Consider the following 19,173-nt stretch of genomic DNA (forward strand, 5'->3'; position numbering starts at 1 on the left):
TCTCCACTCTTTGTTAACTAATCCTCTTACATCAATAATTTTGTGTTCACCCTGCTCATTAACCTATCTGTTTTCTGTGCTTGTAATTTGTCCCTTGTATTTTCTGTTACTTGTCATTCAGCCTCTGAAGAATATCTTGCTAGGATCAAAACGTCAGGCCCACTTACTTTTACACATTTTATTTTATTTTAAAATATATTAGATGTTAAAATTAAATAATATGGCAGAATTATAAACTACAGTACTTGTTACTATGCAATAATTTCGAAATAAAAGCTCACTGCTCACCCATACTTGAATACTTTTCTTTCAGCTTCACTTTTTCTTGAAGAATCCCAATTTTCTTGTCCTGTTATGCAAGAAATGAAAAGTTAACTTTGTATCCCAACAGAGGTTTTTTATAATGGGTATATAATTCATACATGTGCAAAACTTCAAATCTAGTCTGGATCTGACTGCATTACACTGGGATAACTGGAAGTTCTGCACAAGAAAATCTCAAATTTTAAAAATATTTCACCTTCTGTAACCACACACTGGTATGAACAGACAACTCATTATATCTGGAAAACTCAGCTCAGGGAAAAACTTAGGGAGAAAATGTAAATCGGAGAATGTTCACAAACATTTCAGCCAGGGTTATTGCAACAGTAAAAGCACCATTAGCTGTTGGGTTAAAAAATAAATGACATTTAATCATTAATTCATGGTTGCTTCGTTTCTACAGTAGTTAGTTTGGCAGCAGCCATACTTCAAGATCTAAATTCAGACATTTTTGGTTAGTTTTAAGCTGAAAAAGACTGCAAACCTTGTAATGCAGGCTACATAATGCAATGTCTAAGCATTCACAGAAGATAAAGTTCTTCTGTTATACTTTAGCACTTACATGTCTAGTTAAATCATTTTACTCACTTTTTCTATAACTTCTTTGGCATAAAGTTGTACTTGGAGTTCTAGTTTGGCTATCTTGTTCATCATTCCATTCATAAGGTCAAAATCTGAGGGCGCTGCAATATAATTGGAAAAACAGAAGTGATACAAGTATGTCATCAAACATCAACCATTGTCATAGATGCTTTATTTGCAGATGTAATCTTACAGCAGAAATCCCACAACATCATATTGCTGCAACTATTTAATGTCGTGTTAAGCATATTGATTGATATGCTAAACTAGAACTTTATATTATAATGACACCCTCTTCATGCTAACAGAAACTTAACGTTATTTTTTTGGTGATTTCGTATATTTCAACAACACCAAAGAAGAAATCAAAATAACTCAAATGCATTCTTCGATCACATACATTTTTCAGTTTCTTTCATTGTTATAAAGTTAAGATGGCATTTTTCTGTGAGAAATTATTGTGGCCAAATGTCTTGAGCAAGCAGTTAAAATTGACCACTGGACATTTATTTTAATAAGCCATAAATTGCTGTGAGAAAATTCCCATGTTGGCACCAGCCTTTTCAAGCCTTTAGTTTGTAACTAGTTGCACAATAATTCCAGACTTACACTATAACTTGTCCATCTTGAAAGCTATAACCACAATATCCCTATATTACTAATTCAACAGAAATAATGTGGCACAAGAGGCATGACGTAAGTGCATCCAAGCCAAATGTCTATACTGATTTTTAGTAACAATTCATAATTTGTAATAACAAATATACTTTTATTGGCATGTCACTAAAAGGTGTTCACAGGATAACAATTACCCGATAACTAAGTGGGAATCTGTACTGTTTAATTATATAATCCTATCTTTTTAGTGGGACGCAATCAAGTCAACAAGGTTTTCCTTAATTTGACGTCTGTTGACCTTGTGATTGACTCTGCCACTATACTGAACATTCAAATAACTATTAAAACCATCAGCAATAGATACTTCAGAGCATAATAGAGGACTTTACTGTACTAACAACATGAAACTACTTCGTTGCTCTCAGCCATTGCATTTCTATACAGTTCATCTGTTCACTTTAATGAGCTATCCAGGAAGACTCACCCGAGGCAGCATCTTGTCGTTGACCATCTAACTTTGGTAAGTGGGGCCGCCCTCTCAGAACTGATGAATCACTCTTACTGCTCTGTTGGGATGGAGATCGTAGAACGTCATCCAGTATTTTATCTGTGACTGCAAAGAAAGATTAAAATATCATTCTGTTTATGCACTAAACCACAGAACTACAACATACAGGATTACATCAAACATTGGCATTTATTTTACATGTTACAGAATAACTGCAAACAAGACTTTCAGTGCATGTTGCATTCTAGTACCAGTCACATCTTCTTGAAACTTCTTGTTGATGGACTATCGCATGTGCAAAAGAAAATCATCCTTTCAAGTTAAAGGTGAAATGCTGTTTGGATGCACAATGCTTTAAAAGTACTTAATAACTTCTTCGATATTCTTACATATATAAGGGTATTTTGTACTCATAACACCCCACCTTAAGACAACAGTATGTATGAAAGTACAGTTAAAGCACATTTTTGCAGCATGTTTTGTTACTAATGTAATCACAGATCTCACATGGTTATTGTTATAGCTACCTGTGACACAACTGGAAATGCTGCTTACAATTTCTAACCTGTTTTGTACAAACTTTGCAAATTTGACATATCTATTTTGCATTTTATAGCTACCTGTGACACAACTGGAAATGCTGCTTACAATTTCTAACCTGTTTTGTACAAACTTTGCAAATTTGACATATCTATTTTGCATTTTATGAATATCCAGTATTAACTGTAAAGGAAGTGTCTGAGAGAGAAAGTCTTGAGTATGACTACAATCAATCATAAACAATATGTGACAAATTCATTTAGTTGACAAAATCTTTGAGGCTGTGATAGTTTGATCATTTGCAATCTTATGTTGTTTGGTGAAACTATATAGAATCAGACTCAAAAGCTGCTTTAAAGTCTCAATACGTGTTTGCTGATGAATTTCAGAAAACAAACTTCCAAAGTAGATTCAATGTTTCTCATTCTAAATGCACTCTGACCAGGTGGGTTTAATGGAGAAAAGCTGTCGCAATCGAAAGAAAGAAATTTAATTTCTGTTGCTCTTATGGCGCTAGCGATTTACCGTAAAATCACTGCCACCTCCCATGTCAGCATGTTCATTACACAAATGTAAACAAAATGGTCTACACATGCAGCCCGATCAAGATTATAACGCAGTCCTATACTCGTATCGTCCAATGTTTACAATTCCACGGAGGAAATGTCTGAAAACACCTGTTTATTCATTGCAATGGAAGGAAATGACACAGTTTTGCAAACTACATCAGTAAGACTGAGAGAAAGATACTATTCAAGAGTAGGGACCTACCAAAGACAGGCTAGCCATGAAAGTGAAAGTACAGTAGTCGTAGGGCTAACGGTCGTAAACAAACAGAGATTTGATTGGCGCATGATCTGTTGGGTGGAGCTTGCAAATTTTGATTGAAGTTTGTAGAACTTTATTCAGCTCAAATTTTTTGCTCAAAATTGTCAACGACAGATAACTCTGTAAAAATAGTGAATATTGATATAGTTGCATAGAACGGAGTCATTTTTACTGATCCTTTAGTGCAGTAAGCTGGAAAGGTAAAAATTAAAATTTGGCAAACAAGTACTGTACTGAGACTTTAAGGAGTAATTAAACATTAAAACTGTTAAAGGCATCAGATAAATCAGGCCGAGTATCAGAGACACACTGAATGAAATTAGAGACAGCAATTTGAATGTAAGGAGGAGAAGGACTGGTGGCATTATAAAAGATATGCAGGTTTGTCAAAAACAAAACATAAATTTAACTACATTTAATAATAAATGTACACTTTAAAACACAAATTACCACAGTTTCTGAAACTAATAAACATTTAAGCTAATTGTTACAAACCCTGATTAATATTTTATTTGATTCAAAAACAAATATTTGAGGATTGCTACTCATTGCCTCTGCTTCAAATCAACTTACTTGACAGAGATGAAGAATTTCTGAAAGGAGCTTGCCTCTTCCTGATGGAAGTGAAAGGAAAACAAAATATGATGAACATTATGAGAGTCAACTGCCTGTCAAAGCTATAACCCCACAGGGAGTGGGAAAAGGAGTCAGGTATGATTGAGAAAGTAATTTGGAGAATTATTTTACAACAAGACTGAAAACCAAATCTTCCAATCATTCTAATCAACACTGCCTGTTCAGTCTAATGATTTGACAAGAGCAAAGATTGTTTTGGCTGAAACTGGATTTTTACAGTTACAGTAGTACAGTACCTCAGGATTACTAGTCCTGTACTATACCTACTGAGCTATCCAGTTGGTAGTGATCTTTACATAGCTAATTTATTTGCTAGAGATGCCAGTCAGAATCCAAAGTACTACGAATAACATTTAACCAGGGACAACACTCAATACAACCCACAAAGCTGCAGGGAAGAGATTTCAAGATCACTCTAATATTTTAGTACTGTACAATAGTAGTCTTCTACATGTCATTCTTTCTAAAGACATATTAATATGCACTGACAGCAGTCCTTCTATAAAAATTATAGGATTTAAGCATTTAGGGGATCTTTTAATCAAATTAATGGACAATATACTGTAGGCAAGACACCAATGTTGGGCAAATGTACTACACAGGACTGGTTCAGGACAATAGAGTTTAAGATTAGGCAAAATCTGAGCATAAATCTAAACTGTTCCATGCTTAAATCTTCTCCTTATATTTACTCATACATAACATGTATTCTGTAATCACTCTAAAGTGACTCATTGTGACTTTAAGTCAACTGCTGACTCAGGCATTGTTTACTTGATTTGCCTACTGTGTTGACTTGAGATAACTTAAACCTGTGTTTAACCTGACTTAACTTGTCAAATAAGTTAAACTCAACCACACTTTCACTTGAATTCAGAGTTACATCAAAGGTGGTAAGTTACAAAAATAACAATAAGTAAATTACAATCACAACATGCTGTTGGAATTCAAAGTATGTTATTAAGTTGAAATTATAAAATAACAAAATGTGTAGTAGCTAGGCCCTTCTTTGAACTATTACATAACAATGCCCTAACATCTATCTCTCTCTCTGTTAGAGTACATGTAAGTTCCAACCACTCATAAACTCACCCAAGACCAGGTAATGGTGTTCTTTTCCCTTTCTTCAAATTAGCATTAGGACCACTCATTATATTTCATTCAAGTATCCACTTCCCACAACAAAGGTAAAGCTGTGGGAGAGAAAGAAAAAAAAATATGCCTTAAAAACTAAATCAGCAAGTTATTTGATAATTACAATTTATACAATGTACATATTAATGTAAGGAGCCTGATGTTACTTTTATTCCATTACTCAGGATGTTTCAGATCCTCATACAAGCTGTTTCAACATCTGAGGTACAAGGGTGCATCGGTATAAGCAAAAACATATACCAAATACCTATATACCGGCTGAGAAATATCTGGTTGTACCTTGTATACCAGGAATTTTTGCAGAACAGCTACTTCCAGCATTAACTGTACTGTCAAACACTAGCATGAACCTTATGGAAACTACCTACAAATGTATTTGTGGTTTTATGACAACGATTTTCCCATCTATGTTTTTTGCTGTTGCAGCAACTTATTTAAAGATTCGATTAAAATGAAAATAAAGTACAAAAAAACAGTGTTGTTTACGTGTCTTTCATTTCAAGTTAGACCATATTAAAAGTATTATAAACTTACAGTACTTTTATCTAACACTCGTCCAGCGATTGGAATATCATTTCCCTTCTAACTTTACTGTACTACTATATTACACTATTTAATGGTTTCCTATGAAAACCATTGTATTGGAATCTGGTAGGCCTTACTTGTCATTCCTTGATCCCTGTCACCCAGTCTCAAACCAACCAAAAGAAAGATGGGCCTACATGATCTACTGAATGTAATCAGCACTGTACTGTGTGTAGTACTAGCACAGGTACAGTATGTGTACCCTGCCTAAACAGTTACAGCACTGCCTTAACAGTGTGAACATACAGTACACTCTACTGCGGAGCCCACTCCGACCACAAGCAGTAGCATATAATCGGTATGGAACTTACAAGGTAAATATTCGGAGAGTAATGCGCAGATTCGGTATAAGAATGATCACACCAGGTAAAGGTACTTTGAAGGTTGTGCGCAGAATGGGTATTCATATTGTAGAAGACAGTGCTAATACTCCTAACAATAAACAGGTATGAATGTAAGTAATTTATGCAGAATCGGTTTCTGCCCAAAATAACTTATTAGAGCATTTGACAAACTATGTGCGTGAAAAGGAACTGGAGAGAAAAGTTTGGCGGGAAAAACTGCTTGCGGAATGGTACAACTATGCTGAAGTTTTTAAGCAATTAGTCGTCACAAACTGTGGGTATTATTATACAACGCGAGTGGGGAATTAATTTGTCTATCCCTTCCCTGACCTTTTGTCCAGTTACTGTAGCTGTCTGGCTATGTGGTATGCTTTATCTATGATGAAGATCTGCATATGGTTTGTACACATACAGTACAAGCAACAGGTACAAGGTACTAAGATTGTGCAGCAAGAATGTTTACAGTTCTGGACTACGGGGAGTGGTAATGGTACACACGATAAATAGTAGCAGTGGGAATATCGTCAAGTTTGCATGGATTATCTGGGTTGGTACTTTAATGGGGTACTATTTTTACCGGGCACTAAAGTTTTGTCAGATATATCTGGTATTTTCGGTATATTAGTTTACGACAAATTTCAATACTCTTGGTATGTGTATAAATGAATACCAGGTATACCTAGTATATTGATATACCAAGCACCCTATTAGGGACTAATAAAAGATCATGAGATGTAACATAAACATAACATATACGGTAACTTCGAATGCCCCTAAAATTTGCGTACTGTGCTATACATGTAGCTGCACTGATAGACACTATAGTTGCTGTGTACATACTGTAGGTCAAATTGTAACCACTTTTTCAATGCAACATTAATCGACAAAGCCTTAACAGAAAAGCCAAAATGCTGTGCAGTGAAAACATCAATTTTGTGTTTTGAGATGTTTCTTTAATTATTTCACATGTCTAGCTGAGTTATACAAACTAAAATGCATACGTGAAGTTAGGGTAATTTTTCCTTGCTTCTAGCAGTTTGATTCCTGACCTTTAACAGTATAATTCTTTCTATTTATGGCAAATTTTGGTCAGAAAACTTCAGTCTCTCATAGCAAAAATCTTCATGGTTAGGATACAGATAATATCAGGTGCCACGAATTGCCAACTTATCAGCTATCCAGTGATGGGGGGAGTTTAACTAGTAAGAACTTCTACAAGCACTTCGAGAGCACATTACCTAAGATACAGTATACTGTGTGGCAAACGATATGAGCACCACATATGGCCGAACAGTATGTCTAGGGTGTAGCCTACTGTACTCTTGTTATGACCCTATAGTATGAACAGCCTACTGTAGTGGGTCTTTCTTTTTTACAAAGCTATTTTCCCATATCTATTTGCTGTACTGCCCAGAGAACGTCCCTGACATCGCTAATTTCAATCGATACTAGGGTCTTGAACATTTCTCACAAGCTATCTTATGTTTGCCTTTGATTTTGGTAGATTTGCTTCGGAAATCCGAAGAAGACAGGTTTGTTCCGTTGTGCCCACTTACCCGAAAATGTTTATTCAAGCCCTCCCTCCTGCAGTCACCCAGTTGGAACAATTTTCTATACAGCTGTCATGTCCCACATCAGAACACTTGTAATGTCAGTATGAGCAGTATGAATATCATGTTTCTATCACAGAGACGTTAGGAATTGTTTGAACTGTCAATACAGGTGCTTTGAAGCATGATATATGGGAGGACGGTTTAGAGGTGTTAGCATTAGGAAATTGTCCCAACTGGCTGCAGCAGTGAACATGTTCACTGATTGCAATCACTTCACCTTATATCGGTTTGTACACTGTGAGACAGTTGCTTATATAGCTGTGGAAGAAACATGATCTCAGAGTCAAATGACATGCAATTTTGTAACTGAAGTGAAGTATGACTATGATTATGAATGAAGATTATGTGGTTTGCATAAGTTCAAGCCCATCTTTGGAGAAATGTCCAAGACGTTTGTAACGGACAGATCTTCGGGCATGTAAAATGCAGTTGGCAAGCACATTCGTGATAGGCATAAACGGACTCTGAGGCATGTATGCACGCGAGAAAAAGAGTATTACAAGCGACTTGGCCAAGACTAAGCCTACTGTAGCATTTGTGTGGGCCTAGTCTTGACCGTAGTAAGTGTCCTTATGACTTACTGATAATGTCAGGCCTTCAGGCTGCTAAGCATTGTAAAGTCATACTCATCAATCCATAACTTTAAATGTTTAACCGGCTAATTGCAATACTGTGGAATGGAATACAGTAACTGCCAGCAAACTTACACCGTGAAAATGGTTGATCACTTCAGCGCACTGACAAGATCGAAACAACTTGTTTACAAATGCTGGGCAACAGAGGTCGAAGGTTACTTTTGAAAACGTAAACATGCTTGACTTGCTAAAGTCTTCTGCCTCTAACGTCAGACCACAGAATGTAATTACCTATACTGTACAGTGTACTTGTACTAGTGCTACAGCTCTGCGTTTATGCTCAGTTTCATCTGGATTTGGATCTCAACAACAAAACGCGACTGAGGCCTCGAAACCTTGACAACATTCATTTACTTCTCCAATTATCCTATTCCCCGTTAGAGCTACAGAAGTTATCATGTTATGGTTCTGACCTGGTTTTCATCCATAATACGCGACAGATGAAGCTTAATGGCAAAGGGAAAAATGGATCTTTCCAGTTCATCTGAAGTATCGTCAAACTTTATTTCCAGCTTCCAAACACCTGTCAATAATGTCAAATTTGATTGTCAACTTGCAGAAAATTTTGGTTATGTTTATACCGCTGAATCAGTCAAAGAGGTCCAAAATAGATGGCAAGCCTTGACTTCATCGAAGTTTGTATGCATAAAGACAACCAAGGGTTATGGCAAAAATGGTATACACAGAATGACACAAATCCTCAATAAGTTCTGGATACAGTGTTATAAGCTTAGGCTAGTATTAATGTAGTTTATGGCATAGAAATGTCAATTTCTAAGGCATAAGGCTAATTATTTATCACAAATTCTTATTGTGTGTTTATTTAACAAATATTATTATGGCATGGTGGAGGACAATAGCTTTGACGAACTATCGGTCGCCATCATAAAACGTACCAAGTAAAAGTTAAAAAGCCTTTTGTCAATATGCTTTTGATCAGGAAAAAGGGTTCTTTATTGACAGAGCAAGTAAATAGCACCATCCTTATTTAACCTATGAAAATTACAATAAGTACCAGTGCATAGCTTATTTAACCGGTAATCAGTAAGAATAGCTACTGTAGATCGATCGCGAGCTCTCACCATTACTTAGTTTAAAGGGTGTGAAGACTCTCGCAAAAAGAAACGTCTAATGCCGGTAATTTGACCTAGTTTTGAATGAGGTGTAACAGATTTGTTAAACACCACCATCAATCCCAGAAAATACACACACTGCTTGCTACCGTCAGTAATAAGACACTAGTGTACAATCAGTACATACAGCTACGGTCAATACCCACAGCACAGTAACATAACATAACATAACAATTAATATTTATATAGCGTATACAAACGATACAGCGATGGACATCTCAGGTCCAGCTAATGATAACAATTAAGGTATCACGTTTCATTACTGTCTGCATAGCGACACGAACAAAACGTCACTTGCAAGCAACAGAAAGTTAACTTTTTCAGATGGCCGCACTCGGTTTGGGGCGAGTCTTCAATGCCTTTAAGCCATCTAATTGAGAGTGTCATGAAATACATGGTTGGCTCTAACTTGCATATTAGACCAAAAATCTCTCCAAACTTGCCTTCCTGCGACAGAACTCTCTGTTTTCCTTTTGGTTACTTATGTTAGACAAGCAAATAACATAGATATGTAGGCAAGTTAACATTCATGTGTGATTATTTTGTGTGGGCAGTACTTTGTAAATACCATATCAAGATAGCAAATATTTGCTGATCTATATGACATGTGGATTTTTTAATAAATACAAGAACCCTCTTTCTAGGATATGGAGATAAAAATTATTTGAGGTCAACATAGGTCAAAATGTGCAAATGCTATAGGCCCTATATCATGAATGATATAAATGCTGAAGTTGACAACATTTGGTAGTTGCCTCATGAGGTGAAAACAAATCTACATGATATTTGTAGGAGTACAAAGGTCAACTACATCAGAAGAGCTTTAAGTAGGAATGTTCTCAAGAAGGAAAAAGTACTGAGATTTCATACTTGACTGGTGGCATGATCAGAAGTGTAGTACTGTTTTTTGTTGAGGTGAAAGATAATTCCTATAGTGAACAAAGAACTTTAGTTTGTCAAATTTGGCATTAATAACATACCACAGGAAGTTTACCCATCAAAGGTAGGTTGCATACACTTGTAAATATAGACTCCTTTAATCAAAATGGTTGAAGTAAAGACACACTGCCATGTTGGCCTGCTGGGGTAACATTTTAGATAACATTGAGAACAATTCATTTGACTATGATTTACCATTGTAATTGCTTATTAAAGTACAGTATGTCTTACTTCAGACTATATATAACCATTGTACTATGGAATGAATTTTGCTTTCTCTTCTCAGATTTTGATGATCTATTAAAACATAACCTACAGTGGGAATTACCAAGCCTTGGTTCAGCTGGAATGGGTAATAAAGGTTTGGACTATGATGGCATGCCATTTGTTATAATTGCCACAAAAGTCCTGGATTGTCAGCATGGAGTAGACAGACACCTAAAGAGGAAGCTTGTCACTGATAATATCCGGGTATAGTATTATCATCTGTTCATACAAAGTACTAACCTTTACTGGGCTATGTAAAAGCCGATTTTGTTGTACATAGCAAATTATCTGCTCCAGTCATGTACTGCTCGTTTCTTTTCATCAGAACCAGAAGCAGTTTACAGAAGGAAGAAAGAGGTTTCGATCCAGTAATAAGGAATGCAAGAAAGTAGATTGCCCAGCCCAGCTTCTTGTCAAAGATGTGATTAAATTTCCTGATTTCAGGGTAAGAATGGAAGTTCCAAACATGGTACACGCATAGGCTCCTGTCTGTATACTTCAAAAATTATTTATGACATGTTTCTTCATGCATCTGTTTGGTTACTGTTTCTTTTATTTACAGGGTTACCAAACTAACCATGTTGTTTTTGAAACAAAAACTATATTGACCTCCGGCAAACTGAATTATTTTCTCAATTTCAAAAAGGCCGTGTGGCATTAGAAATAGAAACTGTTTTAGGACACACAATCTAAAAAAGAGTTTTGCACCATTAAAAGTGAACCTTTGGCAGCTTGATATTATCTTTCTCAACACATTAACATGATTAATGGCCACATATTATCCCACAAACTTTATGGGGAAAGCTATGTAGCCTGCATTAACATTTTCTTCAAAGGGAAGGGAAGGATGCAGTATCCCACTTTTAAATCGAAGAAATATGGTAACCCTATGTTATTTATTATCTGTTTAGCAGGTCAGAACAGAAAATGTTGGGAGTGATTCATTGTTCTTGCACTACAAGCAACACAACCACCACTTATGCTCATTTGAAGTTTGATGTTTGTGTGCTTTAACATATGAAGGAATTCCAAGTGAACTATTACAGAAACAAATTGATAGTCATCTCTTTCATTAATACTGATGGGAATTTCTCAACCCTATAGTAAATTCTCATTTTGAGCAGAACTTTTCAAATATAAACTGTTAACCTATAACCAACAGCTTGGCAGTCACTATATAGGCCTGCAATGCATTTGTAGGAGTTGCAAAAGAAAGTATATGTGTATGGCAAAGATGGAATATAAAATTTACATTATGTGACTCAAGGAGAGATGAGAAGGGGAAGGAAAACAGACATAGTTTCTCTGTGAAGCCATATCTTGTACAATGGAACCACCATTAATTGTACACATTGTAATCCTCATCAAGTAATTTACTTATTGGTGGTGTCTTTTTTAATAGATAGGTGATAAAACTGATGCAAAGAAAGCCGCTGTATCTAGAAAGTTACGCCAGTCATTGGAAAGCAATAAAAATGTTGTTGGGGAGAGGAGATATTACCTGAGGCTTCCACTACCGTCAGAGCATAATGGTCACCCTTTAATGGAGGTAAGGCAATAGAGGCATTGCACAAAACTCAGCAAAATACATGTGAGTTTTTATTCCTTGCAATGGGCAAACAAAATATATGCATTGGTGATGTGAGTGATGTGATCCCTTTGCTTGTAAACATGATGGCACAAATAGAATATATGTTGAAGTTTCTAGTTGTTATGTGGGTCCCGCTTGTGCATGAGTACAAGGAACCTGTTAGTGGACGTAGAGAATTAGAGGCATGAGCTGAAAGAACATTAATGAAATTTATAGAGTTCAAATGTCACTTGAGGCCAAGAGCACTCTGATAACTCACAAAGTGAAACTTGGATGAAGGTCATACTTGGTATGTAGATCCATCCTTGGTGAATACAACAACCTTTTTTTAATTTGATGGAGGTTAAATGGCATTTAAGGTCAACATAGTTTGAGTTTTGAACACCTTGTCAACAAAATAACTGGAAAAGTATAGCTTTTAAGGAATTCATACTGGTATATATACATCCAAAGTAGTGAAATTAGGGGAAGGTTGAAGGTCAACAATTTGAGGTCAACAGAGGTCAATGTTTTGGAACTTCATAATTGATATGTAGATCACCTTTGTTGAGCACAAGGTCCTTGTTATATGTTGGAAGTGTTTGAAGGTCATTAGAGGTCAACAGAGGTAAAAAAACCATTTTTAGCATGAACATTTCAAAGCTAAAACGCTATAGTGCAACAGCATTGCTGATCACGCCGAAATATTTCATACTTGGCATGTGTTTTTTTATTCTTTGCCGAAGGCATGTGTGTGATGCCTTGTAAACATGATGACTGAAAAATACAGTTTTAGATGAACTTTATGTTTGCTATGTAGATACCCTTGGTAAGCACAAGAGCCTTGGAGAATCTTGTAGAGCTCAAATGACAATTGAATCACTATAGATCAAAGCTTGAAAACCAAGCTTGTAAACAAGATATTGAAGCTGGGATGAATTTCAAACTTGGCAAGTAGTTCTGTTATGGTACGTACCAGGTCCTATTGAAAGTGGTAGAGGTCAAAGGTGAGTTAAAGTCAATATAGATCACGACATGAAATCCTTGTAAACTGCATTGCTAAAACAGTCAAAATTTGAAAAGTTCCAGAATTTGTATGTGCACATGTTTTTCCTTTGGAGGTAAAGATTGAAACATCTGAAAACATTGTGAACACAACCACTGCATATATAACGCTTGGATGAACTTCATTCTTCATAAGTCGATCAACGTTTCTTAGTACAAGAAACGTTGTTTCTGTGGAGGTCAAAGGTCATTTGAGTTCAACAGGGGTCAAAGGCTAAAACTTTAACAGTACAGCTTCATTAATGCTCATACTTTGCAGGGGTCCATACTATTGAATACAACCACACTCCTGTTTTGTGGTAAAAGGTTATTAGAGATCAACAGAGTTCATAGTCTGAAAACTTTGTTTCAACTTCATCTTGCAAGGGATGTACTTCACACTTGGTATGTGGATCCACCTTATAAAGTATGAGATTCTTGTTTGCAGTTTACAGTACAAATTTAATGTTGTCATGTGAAGTTTGGCAAGGATTTACAAAGCTGGTTGGCTTGCTGGTGTTATAATAATTGCTGTATGCTACAAGACTCCTAGTTTTCGTATGGTAGTCAAAGAACAGCAAAAGGTGAAATGTGAGAATGTCCAAACAAACTTATTATAAACACTACCTGAAACTGCTGCAAGTCTTTTTGTACACTTCATGAGTGACTTAGCAATAACCATATTCTCTCAAGCAGATAAGTTGACAGCAGCTGAGATAATTAGGCAACCTAGTCTAAGGACATGAGTGGCTCGTCTGTAGCCAAAGGGCCCATGGATTGGGCGTGATGATGTACATGTATAGGGTGTTCCGAAAGTTTGTTCCCCCTTAGCGCCCTCTTTCCCTTCAGCATCTCAGCCATACTGCAATAGCCCCCTCAGTTTCAAATCATCTGTGACACTCAGTATGAATAGCTTACGGAACACACACTGTAACGAACTCAGTGAGTAATTAACTTTTCTTGTACGGACACACAACGCGCATGTGGTGAATTGAATTGGTACACAAACCTCAACGCATATCAATATGGCGCCTAAGGGAAACAACAGTGGCTTGGAAAAGGAGAGGGGACTTGCTAGGGAATGGCGAAAGAAAGGGAAAACAAATAAAGAAATCGGTGAGCTACTTGGGAGATCAGATAGATGGGTTCGCAAATGGTGCAATAACAATAGAGCATCACTCAAAGACAGGAAAAGGTCAGGCAGGCCTTCGGTATTAGGCCAGGCGGAAAAAACGACCATTACAGCGCTTGTGAAAGGGAAAAGTGGACGGAGCTACAGAAAAGTCGCTAAGCTTATGAACAATGCAGACCGGTTTAGGCAAAGGAACTTTACGATTAGCCCCAGTTCACATATATGTAAAGGTATGCATGGTATTAGTCATGGGCGGCGATCATGGGGGGGACGGGGGGGACATGTCCCCCCCAATATTTTTGGTGGGGGGATATAGTATCTAATATCCCCCCCAATATTTGGTGGCATAGTTTTTTTTAAGCATATGTTTTGAATTTTTTTATGATATCGCTAGTAATTGCAAAATAGAAAATGCTTAGATGCAACTTACAAGGCCTGGGAAGTGCCATTTCCAGCGATCTGAGAGACATTTTCGGCCAACATTTTCTTTTGTGCTTCGCGCCAACTTATGGTGGTGCTACGCTTACAAAGTCTGGGTACAAGTTTTGCCCCTCCCTTGGCAAATTCCTCGCAAGGTGCCTGTCTAACCGTGTCACAATTTGTTACTATATATAACCGAAAGTAGTTTTTACTTTTTTTCTCGAAATGACTAGCTAGACGGACTGCATCCGTAATGAAATTTAGTTTGCATCTTTTGTATGAGTGTAAGTACGTACAATCATTATGATCCACATCGATATGAGTTCACTGGTTTCCATTTGGCCTGTTTCCTACAAGATGTCTAACCGCAGGTGCGTAGCCAAGGGAGGGGGGGTGAAGGGTGGGGACCGCCCTCCCCCTCGAGCATATTTTTTTGGGTATTTTCTATGATATCGAAGTTTAATAGTAGCCGTTATAAGAGGTTTTAATATTTGTACACCAATAATTTATCTGTGTCTGAATTTTCGAAAATTCCTTGACCAACATTCTTCATCATACTTCTCTCTACTCGTGCAATTTTGACCGGTCTGTTAGGGGTTGAGGGGGGGGGGGTTTCTATATTGGTTGTCCATAGATGAAATTTTGTGCAACATTATGGGTATGTTTTCAAGTGAATTTATTATTCAAATTCTGAAAAAAATAATGGGCTTAAAACCTTGAAACGTGGGGCTGACGGGTATTGTGTGGCGTTACGTACAATTACCTACAAAAGCAATGATCCACAGGAGATGTAATGAGGTCGAACATGATGTGTGATTGGTGACAATCTTGAAAAAAGGTTGTGAATGAAAAAAAAATATTAGGAAAAACTTGGTTCTCAGGCAAAAGTTTACATCTGGTTGGTCATTTTCAAGCCCGAGAAGTGCCATTTCCGGTGATCTGGGGGGCTATCAAAACCAGAAATTTTCTTGTACGCTGCGCGCCAACCAATGGTGGCGCTCCGCTTTGATAGTAATTCGCCTGCATCCAAGCAAATGTCCCCCCCAATATTTGAAACAGATCGCCGCCCCTGGTATTAGTGTAGGAGTAGCTGCAGAATACCCCGCTGGATCCGAGATTGTGGTTTTGACGGAGACGTACAACGTCCAACGCAGCCTTAAAGTGTGCTTGGGTAGATGGCGCTATTAAAGTATTTTTAAGATTATTGGACATATTTTTTTCCTTTTTTCGAATGTAAAATGCATATACTTGTAAAACCGGCGATATCCAACGGGGTACGTGTACCACATATCGGCTCGGCATACTTAACAGTTACGAGATAAATTTACGTAAAAACAACACTCCAAACACCAAATCTCAATTACTACGGAGCTCTGCAACAGTGTAATGTTGTGTGTTCTCAGACGTTTAAGAATGTAAACATAGCGTCTCGGAAGTGAGATGAGTTCCTCGACTGACGTCACGCCGCATTACCTTAAATACAACAATTTTAGAAAGTTTTTATTACCCTCGAATTGTTGATCGTTTATTCCTCGAGGATGCAACTTCGTTTGACACAAATTGGGTATCATTGGAAAGCTACGAGTGTACAGAATACGATGATAAAGAAGATAAAAATCCATTTCATAACCTCTTTAAGTTTCAGTAACGTGGGGTATTCGACAGCTATGCCTTAGTGTAGCTTTAAACATCTTTTTTTTTTAAATGTATGGTATGACACAGTAACCATCCAGCCAGGGGCATACATTTGTTTGGGGTGGGAGGGGATCACACTCCAATTCTCCCCCCCCCCCCCGTGAAAATAAAATTTGGTCCCAAATTGATGCCCAGTTGGTCAACAAATTAGAGCCAAATCCAGTGTGTTCTATACCTATATACTATGTAAGTAGCAGTAATACACATTGGAGAAAGGAAACATTTCTTGTAGTTTCTCCACAACATCTACATTCCCAGATTTGGATAGCATTAGGCTAAAGTAATATGCTACAAGCTCCGGCGATCCTGGACCTCTACCGGGAAGTTTAAATGTGTTCCAGAGAAATTTAATTCCTCACACTCAATGAAAACCCAGAGGAAAATTAAATAACATTTTGGCAGTTTGATGGCATGTTTTGAATGGCATACACATTTAAGAGAAACAACAAAAATTGTTAAATTAGCCCCCCCCCCCCCCCACACACACACACACACATTTTCATTCAAATTCGTATTTGACGTTTTCACCCGACTTGTCCGCTAATTTGTCCGGTTGCACCACCGAAAGACTGGCAACACGGAAACACAGCTGGTTGTGCATGTACGTAAGCCCTAGCTAACAATAACACTCAATGAAGACTTTAAAACTCACTGCATTTACTCTATGTGCATTTTGTATCCTTTCGGTCGAGGTTAATACTAAATTTACTCTGTAGTATTCAAAATATGTCAGCCTATTGGCTGGATTCGTAGGGTAGACGAACTATGCCTAAAGTTAGGCTAGGCCCACTTGCAGAATTGCATCTTTTTATTATTTTAGTTACTGTGTCACCGTAAACTTCGGCTAGGCTCTGGTCCATTGATACTGATAGCCTAGCTTTGTAGTGTAAGCCAACACTAGCCTACTTTGGTTTAGTTTACGTTTTGAGTTCAACTAGCTAGTTTAATCATAATTTTAACATCGCCCTAGCTGGTTGCTTGTCCAGACCTAGCCTAGCTAATTACATTTTCATTAAGGTGAGCATATTTTTTTTTCAGGAATCTGGGGACATGATTTGAATACAGTAGATGGGTGATCTACAAATTGTACATGTTTTAAGTCATGGGCATCTTGGTTTTCAAGATAGTAAAGGCTTCATAATTGACGCACCTTCGTAATTGACACACCTTCAATTATTACAAGCAACAATACAGCAGGTAACTTAAACTTTTGCAGTCAAACAGAGTTATATATTTCATTAGTTTGAATCCATTTCAGGTATATATGCTGATCAAATAGTGTTTTTTTTTAAGCTTTTAACTGCCTCCCCCCTAGTTATGCACATTTTTATGGCATTTGGAAATCTGACTCCCAAAAAGTGATCAAAATTACCTCAATATAGTAACACTACTCCCTGGGACCTCACCTGTCTGAGCCAGGGACGTAGCCAGGGGGAGCAGGGAGAGCGACTGCTCCCCCCCCCCTTTTCAGTGTTTTTTTAGCATAGTATTTTGTCAGTGCTCTTTTGATCTTGAAAACTCGTCAGCTCCGTTAACTCGATTATAATCGTAGTAACATTCACGCCTACTGATTCAACTACTTAGTTTGGCAGATGCAATTAGCTAAATTTAGCCTATAGCCTATTACAAGCCTACAGTTGCCCACTGCGTAATAAAATACATATTACCTACCTAACCGCACTCTATTGAGTGTCACGAACCGTATATGCACTACAACGTTCGTTCTCATCCTTTCTATAATTCATCCTAAGTTGTTGCAACAGCATGTTATGAAGCTAAGCTAGCAATCGTACGTGATACGCACTTCCTATAAATAATAATTACACTGCAATAACGATATTTGTTTTTAGACCACTGCATATCTGGCTATATTACAAAAAAAAGTTAAGTTCGTCAAATGTATTAAAGTCCAGACATTGGACAATAAACAAAATCTGCTGATAATATGATATAATATGATCAGGGGCGTAGCCAGTATATAGCACTGTAGGCTCGGGCCTACACTTTTTTGGCCAAGTTACCTTTCTTTAAAAACACCCATAATTCAAATCCATAAGCTTGCTGGACGAGTTTAAGAGTCTAGACAGGAAAAACTATTGAAATGAACGTACCAAGAATATGGCTAAATTAGGTGACCTATTCTTCTGTCGTCTAGGCTGTCATTTCTATCGCGTGCCGTTTCATTCAACACTCTATCCGCCGAAAAAGACTAGATTCCGATTTTGTCAGTTTTTTAACATCTAGTTAAGAACCTGTTTACGCAAATAATATTTCAGTTGAGAAAACAGTTGAGAAATTTGCATCAGATGGCAATCGTCAGATAGCTCTCGCCTTCTCTTATTAGGCTAACTTAACCATTTATTAGCTACAGTTGTATCAAAGACAATTACTGGCTATAGTTGTATCAAAGACATTTCTGGCCTATCTTTGTATCTACAAGTATCAGAAGTTGAAAATTAAGACTACTCTGTACAATTGTACCTTGCTAATTTTAAATACATTATTTAGTATTGAATTGAATTTATTGACACATTTGTCGAATGTGTCAATAAAGGGGTATGAAAAAACTTGACACAGCATACATTTTGTTGTCAAGTTCTGCTCA

The 19,173-nt window shown here is 37.1% G+C and overlaps 2 protein-coding genes across 8 annotated transcripts in view; one reads left to right on the forward strand and one right to left on the reverse strand.

Annotated features, from left to right (window-relative positions):
• The window catches only part of LOC139962462 (UBX domain-containing protein 11-like), a 27,740-nt gene extending 13,038 nt beyond the window's left edge, over window positions 1–14,702 (reverse strand). The window contains exons 1-6 of one of the 3 annotated variants that reach the window (XM_071962437.1): window positions 13,949–14,702; window positions 5,129–5,229; window positions 3,974–4,014; window positions 2,009–2,137; window positions 913–1,007; window positions 289–349 (exon numbers count right to left, since the gene is read on the reverse strand). In XM_071962437.1, coding sequence (XP_071818538.1) covers window positions 289–349; window positions 913–1,007; window positions 2,009–2,137; window positions 3,974–4,014; window positions 5,129–5,187 — 385 coding nt within the window. In that variant the 5' untranslated portion in view covers window positions 5,188–5,229; window positions 13,949–14,702. Of the gene's footprint in view, window positions 1–288; window positions 350–912; window positions 1,008–2,008; window positions 2,138–3,973; window positions 4,015–5,128; window positions 5,230–8,314; window positions 8,580–13,948 lie in introns of those variants that run through there. The other 2 variants (XM_071962436.1, XM_071962435.1) reach the window with 2 other exon arrangements.
• The window catches only part of LOC139962459 (quinone oxidoreductase PIG3-like), a 19,450-nt gene continuing 8,935 nt past the window's right edge, over window positions 8,659–19,173 (forward strand). Inside the window, exons 1-4 of one of the 5 annotated variants that reach the window (XM_071962428.1) lie at window positions 8,659–9,044; window positions 10,727–10,911; window positions 11,033–11,152; window positions 12,110–12,256. In XM_071962428.1, the coding sequence (XP_071818529.1) occupies window positions 8,819–9,044; window positions 10,727–10,911; window positions 11,033–11,152; window positions 12,110–12,256 (678 nt within the window). In that variant the 5' untranslated portion in view covers window positions 8,659–8,818. The remainder of the gene's footprint in view (window positions 9,045–10,726; window positions 10,912–11,032; window positions 11,153–12,109; window positions 12,257–19,173) is intronic. The other 4 variants (XM_071962427.1, XM_071962429.1, XM_071962431.1 and 1 more) reach the window with 4 other exon arrangements.

This window comes from Apostichopus japonicus, chromosome 21 (genome assembly GCF_037975245.1).
Source record: "Apostichopus japonicus isolate 1M-3 chromosome 21, ASM3797524v1, whole genome shotgun sequence".
Lineage (NCBI taxonomy): Eukaryota > Metazoa > Echinodermata > Holothuroidea > Aspidochirotida > Stichopodidae > Apostichopus > Apostichopus japonicus.